The sequence below is a fragment of the Vollenhovia emeryi genome, unplaced genomic scaffold, assembly GCF_000949405.1.
Source record: "Vollenhovia emeryi isolate VEMERY1.0 unplaced genomic scaffold, V.emery_V1.0 DF939195.1, whole genome shotgun sequence".
NCBI lineage: Eukaryota > Metazoa > Arthropoda > Insecta > Hymenoptera > Formicidae > Vollenhovia > Vollenhovia emeryi.
This window is the reverse complement of record NW_011967171.1, coordinates 489,993-510,404: the sequence shown is the minus strand read 5'-3', so window position 1 is coordinate 510,404 and position 20,412 is coordinate 489,993. Positions and strand designations below refer to the sequence as shown.

Below are 20,412 nucleotides of genomic sequence, written 5' to 3'. Positions count from 1 at the left end.
TCTCTCTCTCTCTCTCTCTCTCTCTCTCCTGCCCCCCCTCCCTCGCTCTCTCTCTCTCTCTCTCCCCGCCAGAGTAACACGTGCGTAATTTTTGTGCAGCGCTCGTATTTTCTCGCACGGAGACGCGCGCTCGCGCACGTATACACACGTAAGCGAAATTCGCGAGCGAGCGAACGAGCGAGCACGCGCGCGCGCGTGCCGTTGCGCAGTGCACAGAAGTAGTGGGAGAGCGCAGGGGAAGAGACGCGCGGTACTCGGCGCGCTGGTAGGGGTAGATGCCCGGCCGGTGCGCGCGCTCCGACCGGCAAGGCGATGCGTGTGCATCCCCAACGAGCCGCGGCTATCTCTATCGCCCGGCAACGTCGTATCGCACGCGATGCGCCCACGAACGAAACGCCGCGCCGCTCCGCGCCGCGCCGCGCCGCGCCGCGGCAACCCCGCGCGAGCCTTGGCTTACTCATCCCCGCGCGCTCTCGGAGCGCGCGCGCGGGAAATGGCCTCGCGAAATCTACTACGCCGCGGAGAAAAGGACCACGCCGCCCGCTTTGCCTCTCGCTGTACGTCACTGGCGTACTTTGCGTGCGTGACGTTTTTCGAGGCGACCTAACCTCCCTCCCCTTGCCGCCCCCCCGATCGAATTTCGCGATAGCGCGCTATCTCCATTACGCGTCACGCACAATGCGTGCGCGACGCGACACGACGCGTCGCACGGCTCGATAGCGGGCGCGAGTTTGCCTGTGTGCGATCTCGACGCGAAGGCGTGCTGGTCTTTTTCAAATTAAATCCCTCGCTGCCGGGAAGCGTCTCGAGCACCGTTATCATTTCATTATCGAACACCCTGTATATAGAACAATTAGACGCGCGCGTGAAAGTGATAAATCGCGGCGGCGGCGGCGGCGGCCGCACGTTAATAAATAATGTGGCTCTCGGCAACAATTTCTTGGACGGTCGCGAACGCTGACCGGCGTATGTTGTACGCGCTACCTCGCGCGCTTTGTATGTACATTGTCTTCCGCGGACGGGGTACCCGAGAGAGCAAGATCCGCGTCGATCGGTGGTCGCTATCGCGCACGCGAGGATGCTCACCGGGACGCGTGGTGCCCTCTAGTCTAATGCCATCGGTATTACCGCGTCGTATCCTAAAGGTCGCGGGGGAGGGCGGGGGGGGGGTGGGGGGAGGGCAGTAGGGAGAAGGACTGCTGCGAAGTTCTCCGGAGCACGCGAAACCAACGCCGAGAGGCACGGGCAAGGCAAGGCAAGGCAAGGCAAGGCAAAGGGAGAGCGTTGCCTGCCGAGCGGCATAGAAGGTCTGTGACCTCGGCAATGGCTGAGCCGCGGCGTACGCCGTTCCGGCGTGTACCCGGCGTATCGTGTGTTTACCGTTTCAGAGATGATGTCACGTACCGTCCCACCACGACGGGAGGGGGGGGGGGGGGGATCCGCGAAATGGTCGAAACCGCGTCTTTCCAAACGGCATAGCACGCGTCCCCTCGCCTGTCGGACCGCGTCTCCGACAGAGAGAGAGAGAGAGAGAGGGATGGCGCATCGATACGCGCGTCGCGGCCTCCCGGCCGCCGGCCTTTCGCCGCCACCCGGTATACCCGCGCGCGGCGCACCGGTGTATCTCCCCGGTGTACCGTTTCGGAGCTGATGTCACTGGCACCAACGAGAGGCCCTTAGCAGCTCGTCGCGAACGGCAGCCTCTCGCCACCGTAGAACTGCCACCGATCTCGCTTATCGCGCCGCGCGTCTTTCAGTCGATACGCCCGCTTATCGGCCCATCGCGCTGTCCCTCTCTCTCTCTGTCTCTCCCTCTTCTTCCCTCGCGTCGCGCTGTCATCCCGTCGCGCGCCATCCGGTATACCGCGTGAGAATCGAGAGAGGCGAGCGTTAATGGCGCGTAGTAAGCCGAGCCGCGCAAAATTGAGGGAAGCGATCGACTGCGGCGCGGCGCGGCGCGGTTTCCGAGATCGTGCCTTAAGTGCAGTCGTTAAAGTCACTCGTAAATATTCATGCGCTCATTAGCTAGACCGAACGGCCCGGTGACGTGCTATCGCGCGAATGCGTACTTAAAGGAATTATTTTCGCCGTAGTCCGACGACTTATTAATCCGGAATGCCTCGAAGGGGCCCGTCCTCCGCCGCGGCGCGTTAACGAGCTCGTCATTGTCCTCTCTCTCGCTCGGTACGGGCCGTTACGTTGGAAAAAACGTTGGCGTCGCGTGCGGGACGCTCGCCGGGATGGCGATCGCGGGACCGTTAACGGGCGATTAGCCACGACCGGACACACTCGTCGGGCTCTGGCATCGGCATCCCCGAATCCGCGAGTTCCGCGAGTCGACGACGTATACATATACACGGCAAGCGCCGAGAGATCGATTTTCACCGCGCATCGCTAGACGCGTCTCCCTAAATAAAACGTCGCGAGACCCGACGACGTCCAATTTAATGTCCGCTCCGGAGCAGCAGTGTTTCGATTTACCGTCGGCGCTTGATTTGCCGAGAATGCGATCGAATGATTAAAAGCTCGCGCGCGCCGCCCCGTTTGGAAATGTGCTCCGCGTCCACGAGCGGGGGGCCGATCGTCGTTCCCTCCGGGTAATCGGCAGCCGAGCAGAGGGCGATTACACGCAGGCGAGGATACGCCGCAGCCGCGCGAAACAGCGAGAGACGCCGGTTCCGCGTTTGCGTGGCCGTCCTTCGCGCTCGAACACGCGATCATCGCGGACCGCGTGGGCTTGTGTTCCTCGCGCTCTCGCCTCGCGATCAATACCACGTGATCGTACCGCCGTGACCGGCGCGGCGCGGCGCGGCGCGGCGCAGCGCGGCGCCTCCGCTGCCGGCCGGCCGATGTAAACAAAGAAACGTGCGCGCGGCGCGGCCGCCGCGCCGCGCGGCATCGATTTTCCTCTCCGGCGGCTCTCTCGGCTTGGCGTGACTCCGACGCAGGGCCGTCTTAAGACGTTCGGGACTCTTAACGGAGCAGCGACGCGACGTCTCGCCTGCGATCACGCGCGAGAGACAACCCGGCGAGAAATGATTTGCCGATCGCCTCGACGTAACGTTTCGACATCGATCGACGAGTCATTCCCCTCGCCGGGACGAATGCCTCCGTTCTCAATGGGAATTGAGGCGCGGAGGGGGGTAAATAAATACGGGGGATGGCACGGAGGTGTTTGTAATTAACTCCACGGCATATTGACGTTGTAAATTGAGATGAACGGGAGTGTTTGTTTTAATAAGCGGGCCGCGTTGACGAGGGGCGCTAAAGTTTCGCGACTTTAATAAACACGAAACAAAGGAAATAATTGTTTCTAGTATGAATCGCCGAAGAACGTGACGGGTGGCATTTCAGAGACGGCGGGTAATTCCAATTGGAAAAGTTGCCCGTTCGGCTCGGTACGGTTGAAACAGTCCCGTGTCGCCCCAGCGTCAACAGTCCGCGCGCGAACTGCGGATATCGCGCGGTATTGTCGATCGGTGCACCACGTGAACGATGTATGCAGGACGGAATGTCTGCCGAGATGAATCGCATTCGCCCCGTTACCCCTTTCCCTTTCGCCAAGTTCTCGCGAGGACCGGTCGAGCTCCAATCGGAGCCCCGTCGTCGCGCTCATTACCGCTCGTGTCGATGATCATTAACCGGCTGTCATTTTTCTTGTTTTCAGGCGAACGCGGCAGTGGTGTTCAAGTGCACTTGGCCGGGCTGCCTGGAAATCAAAGCGACCGTCGCGCTTATTGAGGAACATGTGCGCCAGTCACATCTGGGGTAAGTTTGTACCCCCGAAGATGCAATACGTGCCGCGTGCCTCGCGCGTAAGCGCCTGAGCGGAAAGATTGTCGTAAAGCCCGTATCACTACGGATTGGGATTGGGATTAGATTGAAATTTGACCAATCGGAGTAAAAGTTACTGAACTTGAGATTAGTAAACTTTACTGTGATTGGTTAAATTTCAATCTAATCCCAATCCCAATCCGTAGTCTGATACGGGCTTAAGACTTGTCGTAGACGTATGTCGCATTCGCGCATCCCAAGGCGACTATTCTTTGTGCGTTGACTGCCGGCACCGACTCGAGTCTTACGACAGAATCGTAAACGGTTACGTCGATCTTCCTACTGTTACATTTGTCGTACAACTTTTTCAAGTGCGTTGATGGCCACGAGATAGAAAATTTCTAAATACTCAAGAACTTTTCTGTCCTGCCTTGGCGCAGTGTTACATTTGTCGTGCGACAAAGTTTTTATTTTGTTGACTGGCTAGGTAGAAAATTTCTAGACGACACTCCAGGACTTTTCTATCCCGCAGCCTATCAAGACGCCTGAAAAGTTTGTCGTACGACAAACGTAATAGTACCCTCAAGTCTGTCTTAGTCGTAGACGTAAGGCAAGGCAGAGAAAAGCTTAAGCCGTGAAAGTCTGTTGTACACGACTTAAGTTTTTCTCCCCCTTGTCTTACGTCTACGGCTAAAGCAGACTTAAGCGTTTGCGGATCGTTCTCTGCCATCAGCCTAAGACGCGTTAGCAGGCCGGGACACGCGCGCGAAATCGAGCTGACGTCACATATTTTCTCGAGAACCAGAGCGCTGACAATCGGTGCCGTTGTGACGTCGCCACTAATCCGCACTCTCGAGCGTGCATCTCTTTCGAGAGAAAGAGGCGGCTTATAAAGTCATTACCTTGCGTCGCAACGCGCCATTTTTGTATCGGGGGCTGTTGATGACGAAAACGATCGTATCTATCTGCACAAAGTCCACGCGTTTGCATAACACGAGAGACGTCAGTAATTTCCACGGTTCTCCTCTCTTCTCGCGACGGTTGCTTCCTCCTCCGTCGACAATTTTCCTCGTCCACGAATGAATCAATAAAATGCAACAACAATGATGATTTTATCGTACATAACATACTGCACGTAAAAGAGCAAGGATATAATAGAAAGTTTTTTTTTACGTCAGCATAGGCAGATCAGCAGTGACACGAGTTTTTAAATTGAACCTTTATGATACCAGGGTTATAGATTAGGATTATTTGTATGCATAAAGTAAAATCTTTAAGACAAAAATTTTGAGGAAAAGAATGATATTAATAATAAAAATATAGATGCCATTGATAAAAATAAATGTTAGTATGCTTGATGCTGAGAAACAATAATACTGTACATATGTTTATTCAAATGTATGTAAAGATACACGTGCACTCACACGTATTGTCACAACTCGCACTTTTTATACAATATTATAAATCTACAAATTATACGTGGATAGAAATACACAAGCAGTGAAAAAGTAAATAACATAAACAGAGTAAATATATTAATACATAAATTAGTACATGTATAAACCGAAGTGAAAAACGATAGAGAAGCAACTGATTCGAAGAGCACGAGTCTGAGGTGAAAGACCGAATATCTTAGCAAGTAATGAATTAAAAAACACTTTACCGTGAGAGAAAGAAAAGAACTTTCGTCGCGCGATGCAGAGGATAGAAAAGCGAAGACTGAAAGGAAACTGAGGCCGCTTTTGTTTTGCAGTCCAAAGAAGTCCAAGGGATGCGACAGCGAGGACGACATGTCCGTTCACGAGGAGGAGTTCTATTATCAGGAAGTTGCTGTGGATCACATGAGCTCACCTCCCACGATGTCTCACCGGGACATGGCGAGACCGCCGCACGAGGATCCGGAATATCAGAAGCAGCTTCGTCTCGAGGCGACTCCTGCCGCGACTAACTACATCGAGAACGTAATGGCCGGTGTCAGGGAACCGAGCAACGCGTTTACGATCTCGCAATCGCCGGTAGGTAGTCGCGAAGGTTCAGGCTGTAAAGCTGGCTACCGGTCGGCTGCGAAATACGGTCCGACTAAAATTGTCCCCTTGTGCGTTTCAGGGTACACCGAATAAACACATCAAACTGTCCCCACGGCCATTGCAGGCGTGTCATCAACAGAACATGACAGCGTCCACGGGCAAGCCGTCCTCCCCGCGGCGAACTCGCAGCGATGTTAAGAAGTGTCGCAAGATCTACGGTATGGATTCACGCGACCAGTGGTGCACTCAGTGCAGGTGGAAGAAGGCCTGCACCCGTTTCTGCAGCGAATAGGCCAAGCGTCCGCCCCGTTCGTACGTCCGTGGGCGGAAACCCTTGTCAAGTCGACCCCAGAGTTTGCCAATGCTACGTTGAACGTTAACACCAACTGCCAAATGCCAATCATCGTCGAAGACGCGACGTCGAGAAAACCAGTGCTCCCGCATACGAAGCACAGGACGCGAGACCGCCAACTATCGTCGGTCGTAGCGAAAAGTATTACCCTACGAATTAATTCCAGCACGGGGTACATCGAAACCTCTCGCGACAACAAGTAAAATGCAAAGCTCGTAAAAGCAGCATCTCTTCCTCTTCTCTCTGTTTCCCGTCGTCGAGACGGGCATGCACGAGTTTCGAAGAGAAACATCCACTATTACGATTGGCGGGTAGCTCTATAGGGCCGATATTCGTGCATGATATAACATCTTTTTAGTGCTCATAGAGGAAGTTAACGACGTAAGATTTATCTGAACGATTTCCGCCCGTTCGTGTTTTGCACTTGGCAAACTCCGACCGGGTCCCTTAGCCGTAACGAGGGACTTTTCGATTAATAGATAGCAAATAATTGGCGTGCGGAGCGAAGCGACACCTCAGACTGTTGCATTCTCTCGCTCCCAACTCGTCTGACAAAGAGAACCTTTTGGTTCGGTACGAATGAGATACGCACTCGCACTCGGAACGAGCATGCATGTCCTTCGAAGTGCTGATTCCCGAACCGTCTCTTAGGTCATTGCAATAGATCTTCCTTCTTCCGCCAAGAGTGCGAACGTTAATGCGCTCTCGGTAATGATGGAACTAAAAGACGTTAGATCGATCCTCAGGGACGCCGTCCGGCCGATCCCTGAGGAACAAGCGACCGAATCTAACGTACAAAGGGAAGACCAGTGGAATCGATTCCCGGTCTGACCGATGTTCAATGCTAAACGGACGCGGACAAACAAGATTGGTAAGTCTCGCGTGGAACAGAGCTGCTAATTGTGATATTGTATCTAAATTTATTGGATCTGCCGCGAATCGAGCAGGAGAGCGCAAAGGCGTGTAAAGAAATGAGAGAAGGAAAGACAAAAAAAAGAGGAAACCAAAATTTTATACACCAATTATACTGCCAGATAAATAATTCAAAAAAAAATTGTTGTTCAAGCCTCTCTCTCGCGCGTTAAAGAGGCACTATGTGTTGCACGGCACGCGTCGCCGTACATCGGGCTTAGCCTTGTTAGCCTTCTGACGACCTAAGACCGTGTTCGCCACAAAGGAGCTGCACGCGCGTATTGGGGTAGGGCTACGCAGTTGAATCGATCGATCTAACATTTAATGAAGGTTTCGCTCCAGATTATACACACATACGCACTCATTACACACACGTGTACACTTACATGTACATCGCGAGCGCGAAAAATGATGACATCACACACAATTTGTATAGTCTAATCTACGTCATTTCTTATACTCCTTTCTCGCTTCGGGTCGTTCGCGGGACGATTTATCCACTCGAATCGATTATTTCGAAATACGTTTGATCTCGATAATTTTTCTAATGTAGCGATATAACGAATGGACACTTGCAAATTTTATACGCTAGTAAACGCCGTGTCCTAAGAGGATCAACGTTAATGACTCCTGATCTTTCATCGTTATCAACTGAATTATGTCGGAGGCAAACGAGTTTTACTTGAAATCATACCAACATTCTCTATATAATAAAATACATTTTTTTAGACACAGATTTTATACATTCGGTAAAATAAATTTATAAATATTATTATATACTCTTTTGTACATACTTATATACATATTTATATATATATTTATATAAACATATATGTTATTTACAAATTTATTTTAACCATTCTTAATTGGTCGAGATATTTAACTCTCTATCAAATCTATAGATCGAAAAAGGACTATGAACCAATATGCTATAGATTTGAGGTTTGCGAGAAAAATTAATTTTTATCTCTAATACACCCAACTCTCTTTATACGCGGTTTCTTTTTTGCGTGACTCGTATTTACGCGGTTTTCCCAAAAAACGTGAAAAATTTTGGAAAACAATTTGTAATCTCTCTCTGTACATACATATTGCTGAAGATTTTTCGGTCGAATATGTTTAAAAAATGACCACCCAGTATACTTTTCCATCATTCTTATAGCTCAAATCACATTTCTACAACTCGGTCGTCACTGTTAATCACGATTCGATCATGATCATTCATGGTATTGTTCAGCCTTATTTTTTTGAAAGTAACAATTCGTCACGGAAACAGCTTTCAATAAAAAAAACAACGTACCCACGATTTTTACAAAGTTGAATCAAACAACGCGATTTTTTATTACACGGAACTACCGCGTAAAAAGAGAGTTTGAGACACCAAAAAAAAATTTACGTAATTTTACATTTTTAACGTAATCCGGTACGGCTGCCGTGAGGGATCAGGAGCATTAAAGTTTTTAATGCAATAAATGACAAAAGTATTTCATATTCGACGGAAGAAAATCGGCGAGACGTCGCAATGTATACGATACTAAATATAGTGAAGAATACATTAACGAGCGACACTCGCCACTAAATGTTTCTTCCAATTTCCCGATCGTTGTTCGTACGTTAGTACAATTATCTTGTACATTTAGTATAATTATATCCTTGTATATTACGTCTTGTATATTACGTGTATTATCTTGTATAGCCCCTCGTTTTTTTTATAATTATTGAACTTAATGTATTAAGAATTAGTATATCGCTGTTGTTCATTAATAATCACGACACGGGGTTTAGATTTTATTAGCATAATAAGTGTCAGTTCTGTTGACGAATTGCTCTAATTTTGGAACCAACTCAATGATTCGAGAGTATAACTCGGAAAGTGATGAATAATTCATGTAGAAAGGTATCGGATTGCCTTTGTGTTCAAAACCACCGCGTTGTCAGTATTTCCTGACTTTTTATCAATTTGATCGTGCCCGTACTTTCCACAGGGAAAACTCGCGGTACTTGTAAAAATTGCCGATCGCAGCGATCGCTGTTTTAACGCAATGTTGTCGTCGCACAGAAAAGATTCGTTTCTTCCCGCGTAAATTTTACGACAAACCGCGCCCGTGCGCTACAAGGCACTACGGCTGATATTGTATATCGAATTACGTCTGTCGAAACTTGTCGCGTCTTATGAATTTATGAGGCAACAGCATTATCACGGTGTTCATACGGGAGTCGAGGTGCTGTTGAGACCCTGGTCATAGTCAATTTTTTATATCGTGTTCACAATCACGCGGAGGATCGTTGTAAACTACTTGCAAAACACAGCATCATGCAATTATTACAGATAGCATAGAAAGTAATTGCCGTCCATGTAGGTTCCTTACTGCTATCAAAATTGTTACGCTCGATTATATAGACACAATTTACCGAGGACAATACGCAAACGGAAACTGCTAAGGAGTGATATTATTACTTAATACTTAATTATTAACATGACCTTTCTGCCGTCATTTTATTCTATGCGATCTGTACATATAACGTTAAACAGTGCGGCGGTAACATTGGCACTTGTAATATCGAAGAGAAATTGTTTCTAAAACCGTACAAGGCTTTCATCGTAGAGCATTTTTTTTAAAAACATTATTTTTTAAGAATCGACAAGTTCCGCGTATAATATTCGTTAGAATATTTTGTAACGAGTCTAAATCCTTGTTGTTTACCGGGCTTACATTTTCGAACGTATGCAGTTAGTGGCAAGTATGGCTTCGTGTCTGACGTCGTTGGACATTTCTGAGCTGAATACATCGGTGCATTACGATTGAGGGGGTGTGTTCGATAGCTGTCCGACGCATGCACGAGCTGCGATGACGAAAGATAAATAACCGATTATCAAATCTCGAAACCGAGTTATCGAACAACGGATACTATTAAATGAACGATATTCAATTGACAGCAATAGCTTTGAATTTTTCTCGGTCCACGGAACAGTCACGACGCGCGAATATCCAAACGCAATTCGTTCGGCGCGAAGACACACGCGACGCTGAATGTACCACGTCGGGCGAACGTCGAGAAAGCGGGAATCAATCGTTGGCTCGTGTTACATTTCGCGGTGGTAATAGTCCAACCCCCTCAGCTGATCGTTTAAGCTTCCGACTCCGTTAACGCGGGCGCGATGCGAATTCGCCACGCGAGATCGTGTCCGTCGTCGCGAGCGCACGACACACAAACACACACGCGCGCGCGCGCGCGAGCAATAAATTTCCGACGGTCTCTCAGAAATTCAGTATGATTTATTGTCGGTCCCATTCTGCACGGTGACACGGAACGACAGACCCGCGTGCTAGGATCGAGTGTCGCTCGACAGGAGTATCGCGCTGGAGAGAATTTTGGCGGACGCACCTATACCCGCGGCATGGCACTTCGCGAGTGTAAACAAGTACAAGTTTGTCAACCTGTGCCATTACGTATGCCAAATATTCTCGAGTCCTGCCCTCGCCCTCGCGCGAAGGGCAAGCGAGAGAGGAAGAGGCGGAGCGACGACGCGTGGCAAGGGAGGGTGGGGGGAGGAAAAACGTTTCACAGACATTCGTAACGAAAGCTTTACAGACTTAAAGATACCTCAGGTTTATTTCGTACGATCGTACAGCTATACACACCTCGTCGTCCCGTTCGAAGCGACCGACCGGTCGACACACGTTTCTCTTTCTCTCTTTTCTTTCTTTTTTTTTCTTTTCTTTTCCGCACGAGATCCGGCGATTCCGCCGTCCATCCGTCGCTTCGCCCCGGACGACCGACTGACGAACACCGAACGTTACAAAGTATAATATGTATCTCTTTCGCGACGTTAACGTCAATATTTACTTAGTCAAAGCCTCCCGTCGCGACGAGCCGTCGCGACGACTCGGGACACCGTGTAATATAACATTAGCGAAAAAGGAAAAGGAACACACCGCGGAGTTTAATCGGCGGCCCGAGGACGGCCCCCGAGAACCGCGAGTCGCCGGCGGTCGCATCCGCCGCGCAGCCTAAACCAGATGACTTCCCCGTCGGCGACGCGAGCCCCCCGTACGTCGCCCGAGGCTGCTCGACCGCGTCGCTCGAGACGAGGATTTGTCGCCGATCGATCGACGCGTTTAGCGCTCGCTTTGGCACAACCGAGCGCGTAACCGGGTCTGATCTACAGCGCGCTCTTCGCGGTCTAAGAAACGTTCTATCTTGCAGCCGATAAATACACTTGAAAAATTTTTGCGAGCTGACAAATTGTACACCGTACGAGCGTACACTGTCGATCAAGTTTTTAAGCGTATCGGCTTGCTTGTGCGAGGTAGAATGTTTCTAATCGCAGAAAAAGACACGTTGTAGATTAGATTTAAAAGCGCATTTCTTTCTCCTTCTCTCCCTCTCTCTCTCTCTCTTTTTCTCAAAGCCAGCTGCTGGCATTACGTAATCGCGGTAATCGCAAATTCCCCGACTCAATCAGATCAGGATCGGGGCCTTCGATCGATTCGACGGGCGGGCCAGTCGTTTACGCGAGCGATCGTGCGACCGCGACAGGGGGGGGGGGAGGAAAAAGGGGGCTATATCCCGTTATACGGGGGAGGAGAGAGACCCCGGCGGTGCACGACACGGTCGCCTCGGTTTGATTACCGATACACGAGCTCTGTCCAGCACATTCGCCGAGATACCGATTGAAGGATTGCGTTGCGGGTTTAGAGAAGCTGAAAAGTCGCCGGGATTATCATACCAAAACGGATCTCATATCGATTTAATGAAGTGTAATTTTTTTTTTTCTTTCTTTTCACACGGTATGTACGGCCGAGCCCCGTTTTGCCGAACGGCAGCGTCGCCGTACGTCAGATTGTATCGTGAAGAAAATTGTTAGTGACGCGAACGGTAGAATCTGCTGTACGCGACCGTGCGGAAAGGGGGGGGGGGTGGGAGGTCGGAGAAAGAGGGGGGGGGCGCAGAGGTGGCTTTTCGAGAGATCGTAGGCTCAACAGGCTTCTTAGGCTATTTGCGCTCGGCCGGCCGTACAGCGCGCGAAGACATATTATTATTAATATTATATATTATATTATATATTATATATTATATATTATATGATTATTATTATTATTAATTTTTATTAATTATTATTAATAATTATTACTGCATTCGTCGTCGTCGTCGTCGTCATCTTCTTAACCCTTAACACAAATGTTTAGCGTCACTCACAGTACGTTAAGTAATTGTTAAAGATCGCGAAATCTTTATTAATATTACGTTAGGTGGACTGTTAATATAACGCCCCGCGTTAAGAGGGTACTTTCAGGACGGGACGCGCGTTCGGAGTGATCTATTATAGAAACATCGAGCAGACCATGAGAGAGATCGGAACAGTCTCGCAAGACGTGCGACCAGCGACCCTATTTCATCCTTACATCCGTATAATCGCTGCAAGGAAGCTTCTATTTATCGATAATGCGTAATAATTATAACGCTGCGGTTATGTCGCATTACAACCCGACACTCATTCTAACGTATAATAACGACTGAGACATTACGGCGCAACCCGTCAATTGCGCCCGAGTGTACAAACACTTTATTCGTTTGAGGCAACGTAATAAAGGTATCTCTAAACAAAACCGTACAAGTTATTGATTCATCTCATCCGTATGCACGCGCGTCTTCTCTCTTTCTCGCGGGGCGCGCGCCTCGCGGACGCGATCAATGCTCGACGACACACGGATCTCCCGTGTGAAAATTGTGATCGACGTAACGCGCGCGACTTACACGTGCGCCGCGGACTTAACTGTCATTCCTGTCCCCTGGAGAACCCGTTTTATTCATTCGCGCTCGTAAATACGTTCGGTTCGTTTCAGGATGCCATTACATTTGTCATACGACAAAGTTTGTAAGCGCTGATCGGCTGCGGATAGAAAATTTCCAGATGCACTCGAGGACCCCATCTATCCTTCGACACGCTCGGAAAATTTGTCGTACGGCAAATGTTTTTTGTTGATTCGCTACCGGATAGAAAATTTCTAGATGCACTCGAGGGCTTTTCTACCCTGCGGCTAATCGATACGCTCGAAAAAATTTTCAAGTGCGTTGATTGGCTACAAGATAGAAAATTTCGAAATACTCTCTCAAGAACTTTTCTATCCTGCCTTAGTGCAGTATTACATTTGCCGTACGACGAATTTTTTATTTTGCTGATTGGCTACTGGATAGAAACTTTCTAGATACACGAGGACTTTCCTATCCTGCAGCCAGTCAATAATACGCTTTAAAGATTTGTCGTACGACAAATGTGACGCCAGTCTGAAGCCCGTATCAGACTACGGACTGATTGAGATTAGACTGCAATTTGGCCAATTAGAGTAAAATTCACTAAGCTTGAGTAAACTTTACTCAAATTTCCATCTAATCTCAATCTCAATCCGTGGTCTGATACGGGCACTACGCATTTCGCGGATGTAACGACGAGAAATCGACGGCGAGCAACTTGGGTGTTTGGGAAAGCAAGAAAGAAGACGCGTGAAAAGGGAAGAGAAAATATGTAACGCGATACGGTTTCCGCGTGGCCGCTAATCGCGCCTTGACTCTCGCCCCGACGGGACGTCGTTCACGACGAGCCTGAGAAGTGGAGAAATCCCGAAACCGTCGAGTTTCTCGAGTGGATGACGGATCCCGCGGACAGCGCGAACGATCCAGGTGATACATCGGCGCGCGTTTCTCTGGTAACGTCGTATTTCCCTCTCTCTCTCTCTCTTTTCGAACGCGCGCTGCGGCGGTGTTCTTGCTCAATGCACACGCATACGATGTCACCGAGGCGCCGGGTATCAACCGAGAGGGTAGTTCGCGCTCGTCGGCTACCTGGGCGCTCGCGCGAGATACAATGAGACATAATCGCAGCTTCCACTCTCCCGTCGCGTAAACCTTTACACTAGGTACTGTACATAGCGTATAGCCGACTCGAACACCCGTTTTACGCGAGGAAATATTTCAGACGCATTCCGGACCGCGGTAGCTTGATAAGCCCGGACGGGACTGTTCTTGTAGGACTTTACGATAGTATAACTGTAGGTCCACTCTCTGCCGGCCCCTTTGATCTTTGTCCCGATCACGTGGTACTCCGCCATTGCTTTGGTCGGCAATCGAGCGATGTGTGTGTGTGTGTGTGTACGTGTTCATCAAAGCTATACCACCACACGTACAACTTCTCACTCATTGACTTGACCAAAATAATGGCGAGTGCGCAGAAGGGATCGACGCAAAACCAAACAAATGACGGAGTGGACCTACCAGTTACACCATAGTGCTAGTTACACCAGACCTGCGCTGGTATTACCATAGTACAACTAGTGGGTCCACTCTCTGTCGGCCCCGATCACGTGGTATTCCGCCATGTCTTTGGTCCAAATCCAGCGGCGTGTGTGTGTGTGTGTACTCATCAAACTACACTACCTCACGTACAACTTTTCTCTCCTTGGCTGGAGACCAACAAAGTGTCGGACGCGCAAAAGGGTTCGATGCTAAACGAAACAAATGACGGGGTGGACCAACTAGTTATGCTATGGTTGTACTATGACTTTACTGTGCCCGGTATCTGGGTCATCACCGGCTACTGACTTTTCGTGCCGGCTCGGCACTGACAGTCACCTAACACTGCTCCGGCATTGGATTATAATCGGACGAATGATAGGGATGCGAGAACGGCGAGTGATAACGGTACTGGAATAAAAGTCTTTATCACGAGATCTCCGCGAGATTAGAACCATTGAGTGGCACGTCGATTACTTTTACACGAAGAGGCGGAATATAAATGAAGAAAAAAAGCGTTTGTACTCTTGTAAACATTATTTATTATCGCAATAATATTAAAAGTATTACTTTTATCGCACTACATCATCAGCGTGTAATTATTCGCTAGACATGGACAACATCGGTATCGTAAGTTCTTTGTGCAACGTTGGACCCTATCGGAAAAATCAATAGACGTCCGATTATCTGCCCGTAATGGCCCAGTACCGAGCGACAGACCTCGAGCGAGTGGATCAGTCAGCTACAGATCGGCCGAGCGTCGGCTCCATTGTAACGCCCGGTTTGTCCCGCATGGACGCCCGCCGGGATCCGTTCACCGTGCGCGTACAGTTCTGACGGCGATCGCCGTGCGAAGCCGCGGTTCGCAGATGGCGAAACTCTTTCGTAGACGATTTCTATGCAATTTACAAATAACGGGGGCGCGCGGGCACGCCGCGCGGCCGAGATACGTTAAATGTATGCATATCTTGCGGACGTCGCGGGTCTCGCATGTCGAATCAAACGCCGTCCCCGCGGGCGCCGCGCCGCGCCGCGCCGCCCCCGGGGGGAGGCGTGAACGCATCGCGACCGTGCTTTTATTACGGCGATGCCCGTTCACGGAGATCACTGTACTGCCGAATCTTTGTATTTCAATCCGTTCGTCGCAGTTTCCCTGTCCCTGCCGTGCGTCATGCGTCCCCGCGCGCAGAGCGAGTCGCGCACGATTCAAGTGATACCCGCGCGATTAATTGCGGCGACTCGGCGCGGGGGGACGGAATCGTGTTCGTATATTAGCATCGGGGGAGAGACGGGCCCCGCGTCGACGCGGGTTCGCGCGGACGGTCCTCGGGAGGAGTCGCCTCCGAAATGCCTATCCCTTGCGAGCTAGCGTCTGTCCCCGCGACGAGCGGACGCTCCGTCGTCTCGTTTAAGAACCCTAGTAGCGTCTCAGCATGTTAACCGACTACCGTATAGGGGAGTAAAAAGTAGAAGAGAGGAGAAGATTGTAAACGCTGTAAATTGCCTTCTCTGCGGATTTAAAAGAAAAAAAATAAGCTGGCATTTTCCGGCGCGTTAAGATTAAGCCGGGTAGCGTATAGCTTGTATCACCGTAGCCGGCCCCGTAGGCCGGGCAACCGCATAATTGCACCGCCGTTATTGAAAATAGAGTACGTGCGTACACAGCTAAAGGCGTGGAAATCCGTGTATATAAGTGCAAAGTAGTATATTGCGGTGTAAAGTGGTCGCGCGCAAGCTCCTTAGGAAACCCCAGATTTGATATTTTTCTTTCTCTCGCCGTGCACGCATCGAGAGCGCGCAACACGCGCGACTGATTAATGGTCATTAATTGGTTAATTAATAACTATTAATAATTAGGAGGTCACGGAAGGCTCGCGGGAGATTCGTGCCGCGCAATCCAACTTCCGAATTTCTCTCCTCTTCTCGTGAGATTCGCAGCTCCCGTTTCGAAATTTTTTACGAAAAAAAAAAAAAACAGAGATCCATCGATCTGACCTACGGCGGGGAAACGTGAAGCCGTCGCGCTTGCATATTCGGAACGATAAGAAACTGATAAGGAAGACTTGACGAAAAGGCAATCTCTTGAATAATCCCGGAATTTCGCGGATCGGGGAGTCTTATCTTGCGGCACGAGTCTCACCGTCGATCTCCCCATCGGCGCAGCTGTTATATCTTTTGCGAAGGTTACAAGTTACGTCGCTGGTAGCACTCACGATCGCCTCCACTACGCATACTCGTATGTGACAATAGGATATTTGCCGCCGACGAACGTTAAGGTTTGTTCAACGATTGTTTTATTGTTTCACGATTAACGCGATTACAGCGCTTGCTCGGGTCTCGTGGTGCAACCCTCGTGGCGACGAGCGTCGAAGATTTCTATATATGTAACACACAGACAGGACACAGCTTTCGCCCGCGCGTCTCGCGGGCGGATATTCTGGATATACTAGATAACGATTACGGTTTCGTTGAAACTCGACGACAGAGAGAGAAAAAGAAAAGGGATACTTTGTATTTTTCCGGAGAATTGTCCCTCTGTCTATGCTAAGTGAATCATTATCGCAACTTTTCGTAATAAAATCTCTATGCGAAGGTCAGCACGAGTATTTGAATCGACCGTCTCCCGCGCCGCTCAAGCGGCGAACTCGGTGAGGCGAGGCGAAACCGATTTTTCTTGCGACTCTCTCGCAACCGACATTCCCGCTCCCGTACATCCCGTGTCACACCTTCTTGCGATAGACATAGGCCGGAATTCATAGTCCGTTCTTATGAATGTGTCGTAAACCAATCACAAAGCCGTATTAGCGTCCTAAGACATTACCCTACACCGAGGGACCCATTTTGTCGAATGAAACGAAATAATTTGATTGAATCATTTTGTTGACCGAACATGTAATTTGGTTGATATAAAACGAAAAGTATGTTGCTGAAAAGAAGTTAAACGTCACAACAACTAAACACTTTGTTTCCACGAGTTGTTTGTTTTAACAAAATTTTATGGTTGAGATAACAAATTCGTCAATCTCGTAACGTCCTAAATAATTGTTTGTTGCGTCAACTAAATTGTTTACTTGAATATTATGAAAGGATTCTGCGCATGTTCGCTCAACCAAATTTATGTGATATAACTAAATTTTTTTGTTGTATCAACCGAAAGATTTGCTCGTGTCCAAACAAGAAATTCAATTGAGTCAATTGAATTTGTTTCATTCAACAAAATGGGTCTCCCAGTGTAGTAGCACGGCGCATTGGCTGAACGTTGGCCCAATGTCGGTTATATTAGAAGTGCACTGGCCGATATTGTCCAACGTAAAGTCAATATTGGAATAAATGTAAATATTGCACGATAATAATTGTAAAATATAAGATTTATATCGGAAATGCATTGGCCAATATCTAACAATGTAATAAGAATATTGGCCTAAAATTGATACAACATTAGACCAATATTGCCGAGTAGACATATTGGCTAAATAAGAGAAGGCGCCCATCTTACAATATTGGACCAATATTGCGCCAATATACTGTGCTACTGGGGTACTTAAGATGATCTTGACATAAGAATGGACTATGAATACCGGCCGTAGAATTATTTTGTGATTTCCCGTGCAAGGGACGAAGCGCCAAGGTCAGGGGGACGCAGAGCCCTCGACGTATCGCGAATCGTCGAATCGTTGAACTTTCTCATGCACCAATGATTTCCCTTAGCGAAGAAAGAGGAAACGTGACAGTCGTTTGCAATATATTCCTCGCGATAAACATACTCACCTTAAATACTCACCTCTTTTCGATTTTCAGCGATCGCGGTCGCGAAAATATAAGATAATCTCCCTATTTGAGGTCAATATACATATAACGGTGTACAATTCAAGGATCTTTTTTAAAGGACAAACACGAGCTAATTTTGTACTCGTACATGCCAAATATTCTATATTTGTACAGAATAGAGACGCTTACTTTGCGGAGTAGCGCGCAAATAACCGGGAAAATATGCCGCAGGATACAATTTTTTTTTTTAACGCAGTTATAGAATTCCGTAGGAATGAATACAGAGTAGACTCTCTACTTCCGACCTCGTGGTTCCCGTCGTTTCGAAGACTTTCAGAGATCTCAAATGAGGACGCGCCGTGCAAAAGGGCAATAATTCTGTCGGTTTTACTTGTCACTTGATTGCCGTTTCAAGTGTGTTTGTCCGTCCGTGCTAGGACGAAAATGCATGAGAGGGTGTAACGACACAGTGACGTTATTTAACGCGCATTGAACACTCATCTTTTCTTGCGTCGATTGCAACTGAGTGAAAACGTTATCTGCATAACACAAGTATATGCCACTTCGCAATTCCATTCATTACGAAAAGGCTCGCTCTTGTCATCTACGTTATTTTCTAAATATATAGGTACAATATATACCTTTAGTTTTTTCACATACACACACATACACACACAAACACACACGAGCGTTTCTCTTAAGTTTGCGTCGATATTCCGATATGTAACATCAGCGCGTGTGATTCACGCAAAAGCTTCTTTATGCAAGTTACTGCCTTACACATCTTCTATGTATGTCAATCGAAGCAATACAAAAGTTTACACGGTAAAAATGTCAATAGCTTTTCAGGCATCTTTACGACATCTCTTAAACTTTTGTGTTGTTTGTGAGAGAATTTAGGGTGGAGAAAAGCCGGTCGCGTTAAAAGAGCATGTAATATACATCTAGATTGCAAGTTGCAGGATGTAATGTCATCGACGCGTATATCATCTCGCTTCTGCGGTTCTCTGTAAACAATGATGCCCATTCTTAATCGCTTTAAGAAGTAATTACTGAACGGATTAACGGCAGCTTCGACGTCTCGCTTAGCGCAACAAATGTCGCGACAAATTATTATGCGGTTAGAAAGAGAGGAATAACGAAAGAGAGGATCAAGCGACGAGACGAGTCGAATGCCCGAGAGTGTCGTGCGTTTAAGCGAAATATGCGTTTAGAAATTAACATAATTATATGATTCAGAAAAATAAAGAAGAATATATTATATTAAAAATATTTGAAAAAGTATTCATGGACTCTCTCTCTCTTCTTGAGATTGATTTTCGCTTTGAGATTTATTGCCAATCCACATTACGTGTGACATTTCGAGGGATTTCATGATCGCTCGAAATAAAGATCAACTCGACATCGATATAGCGTGGTTCTGTTTCTCATTCATTTTACGATTAACAACAAGATGCGAACGAAGCTTCGCTGTGAACGAAACGAGAGAAGCGGTGACTGGCTGTAAAAATTCGTTCTGCTGCGAGAGCAAGTAGATACTTTACGACAAATAAGAAATCGCAAACTATCAGAGCGCGTAATCGAATTACTGTGTAAGTCTTTTGAAATCATTATTGCTATAAATATGCATATTAAAAGTAAAACAAAAATATCAAGCTAGAGCGTAGTGGACGATAGTAGTTGATTGTTGACGACGACGATGACGACAACGATGACGACGCGATGACGATGAAGAGAGATAATAATATACCCCCCGACATACGATTAATATTTTATTGAACCTTATATTTTATTAATTATTATATATATATACACACACATAAAATTATATCGATACGACTATGTATAAAAAAATGCTACATATATATAGAATATATGTTACTACAAATTCTTCTGTATATTCACGCTTGTCGTTTTAATTTCCTATTTGAATAATTTCGGACATCTCGTCGACCCTGTTTACAGTGAAAATTTGACATCCACTGGTGTTGCCTCGGAATTTTTAACAAAAATCCCGACAAAGGATTCAAATTTCAATTCTATCACAAGGCGATCGAACTACTTTGTTTATCATAAATTATTTTGGCAAATGATTAATTACGCTGCTACCGTTAATTACCCTAGTGGCACAATGTACGTATTGGCGCAATATTGGCAAATAATGTAAATCTAGTATTCCCAACATTGTAAGATGGACGCCTTCTCTTATATTTAGCCAATGTCTATTTAGCAATAAGGTGCAGTGGAGTAAATCCGTACACGGGGCAAATCCGCACTATAAGGCCC

The 20,412-nt window shown here is 47.7% G+C and overlaps 1 protein-coding gene across 1 annotated transcript in view; it reads left to right on the top strand.

Annotated features, from left to right (window-relative positions):
• Positions 1–8,456, top strand: part of LOC105562096 (zinc finger protein 395) — a 110,329-nt gene extending 101,873 nt beyond the window's left edge. The window contains exons 6-8 of the mRNA XM_012012632.1: positions 3,668–3,768; positions 5,528–5,789; positions 5,881–8,456. Of these exons, the coding sequence (XP_011868022.1) occupies positions 3,668–3,768; positions 5,528–5,789; positions 5,881–6,093 (576 nt within the window). The 3' untranslated portion in view covers positions 6,094–8,456. The remainder of the gene's footprint in view (positions 1–3,667; positions 3,769–5,527; positions 5,790–5,880) is intronic.
• Positions 8,457–20,412: the final 11,956 nt, after the last annotated feature.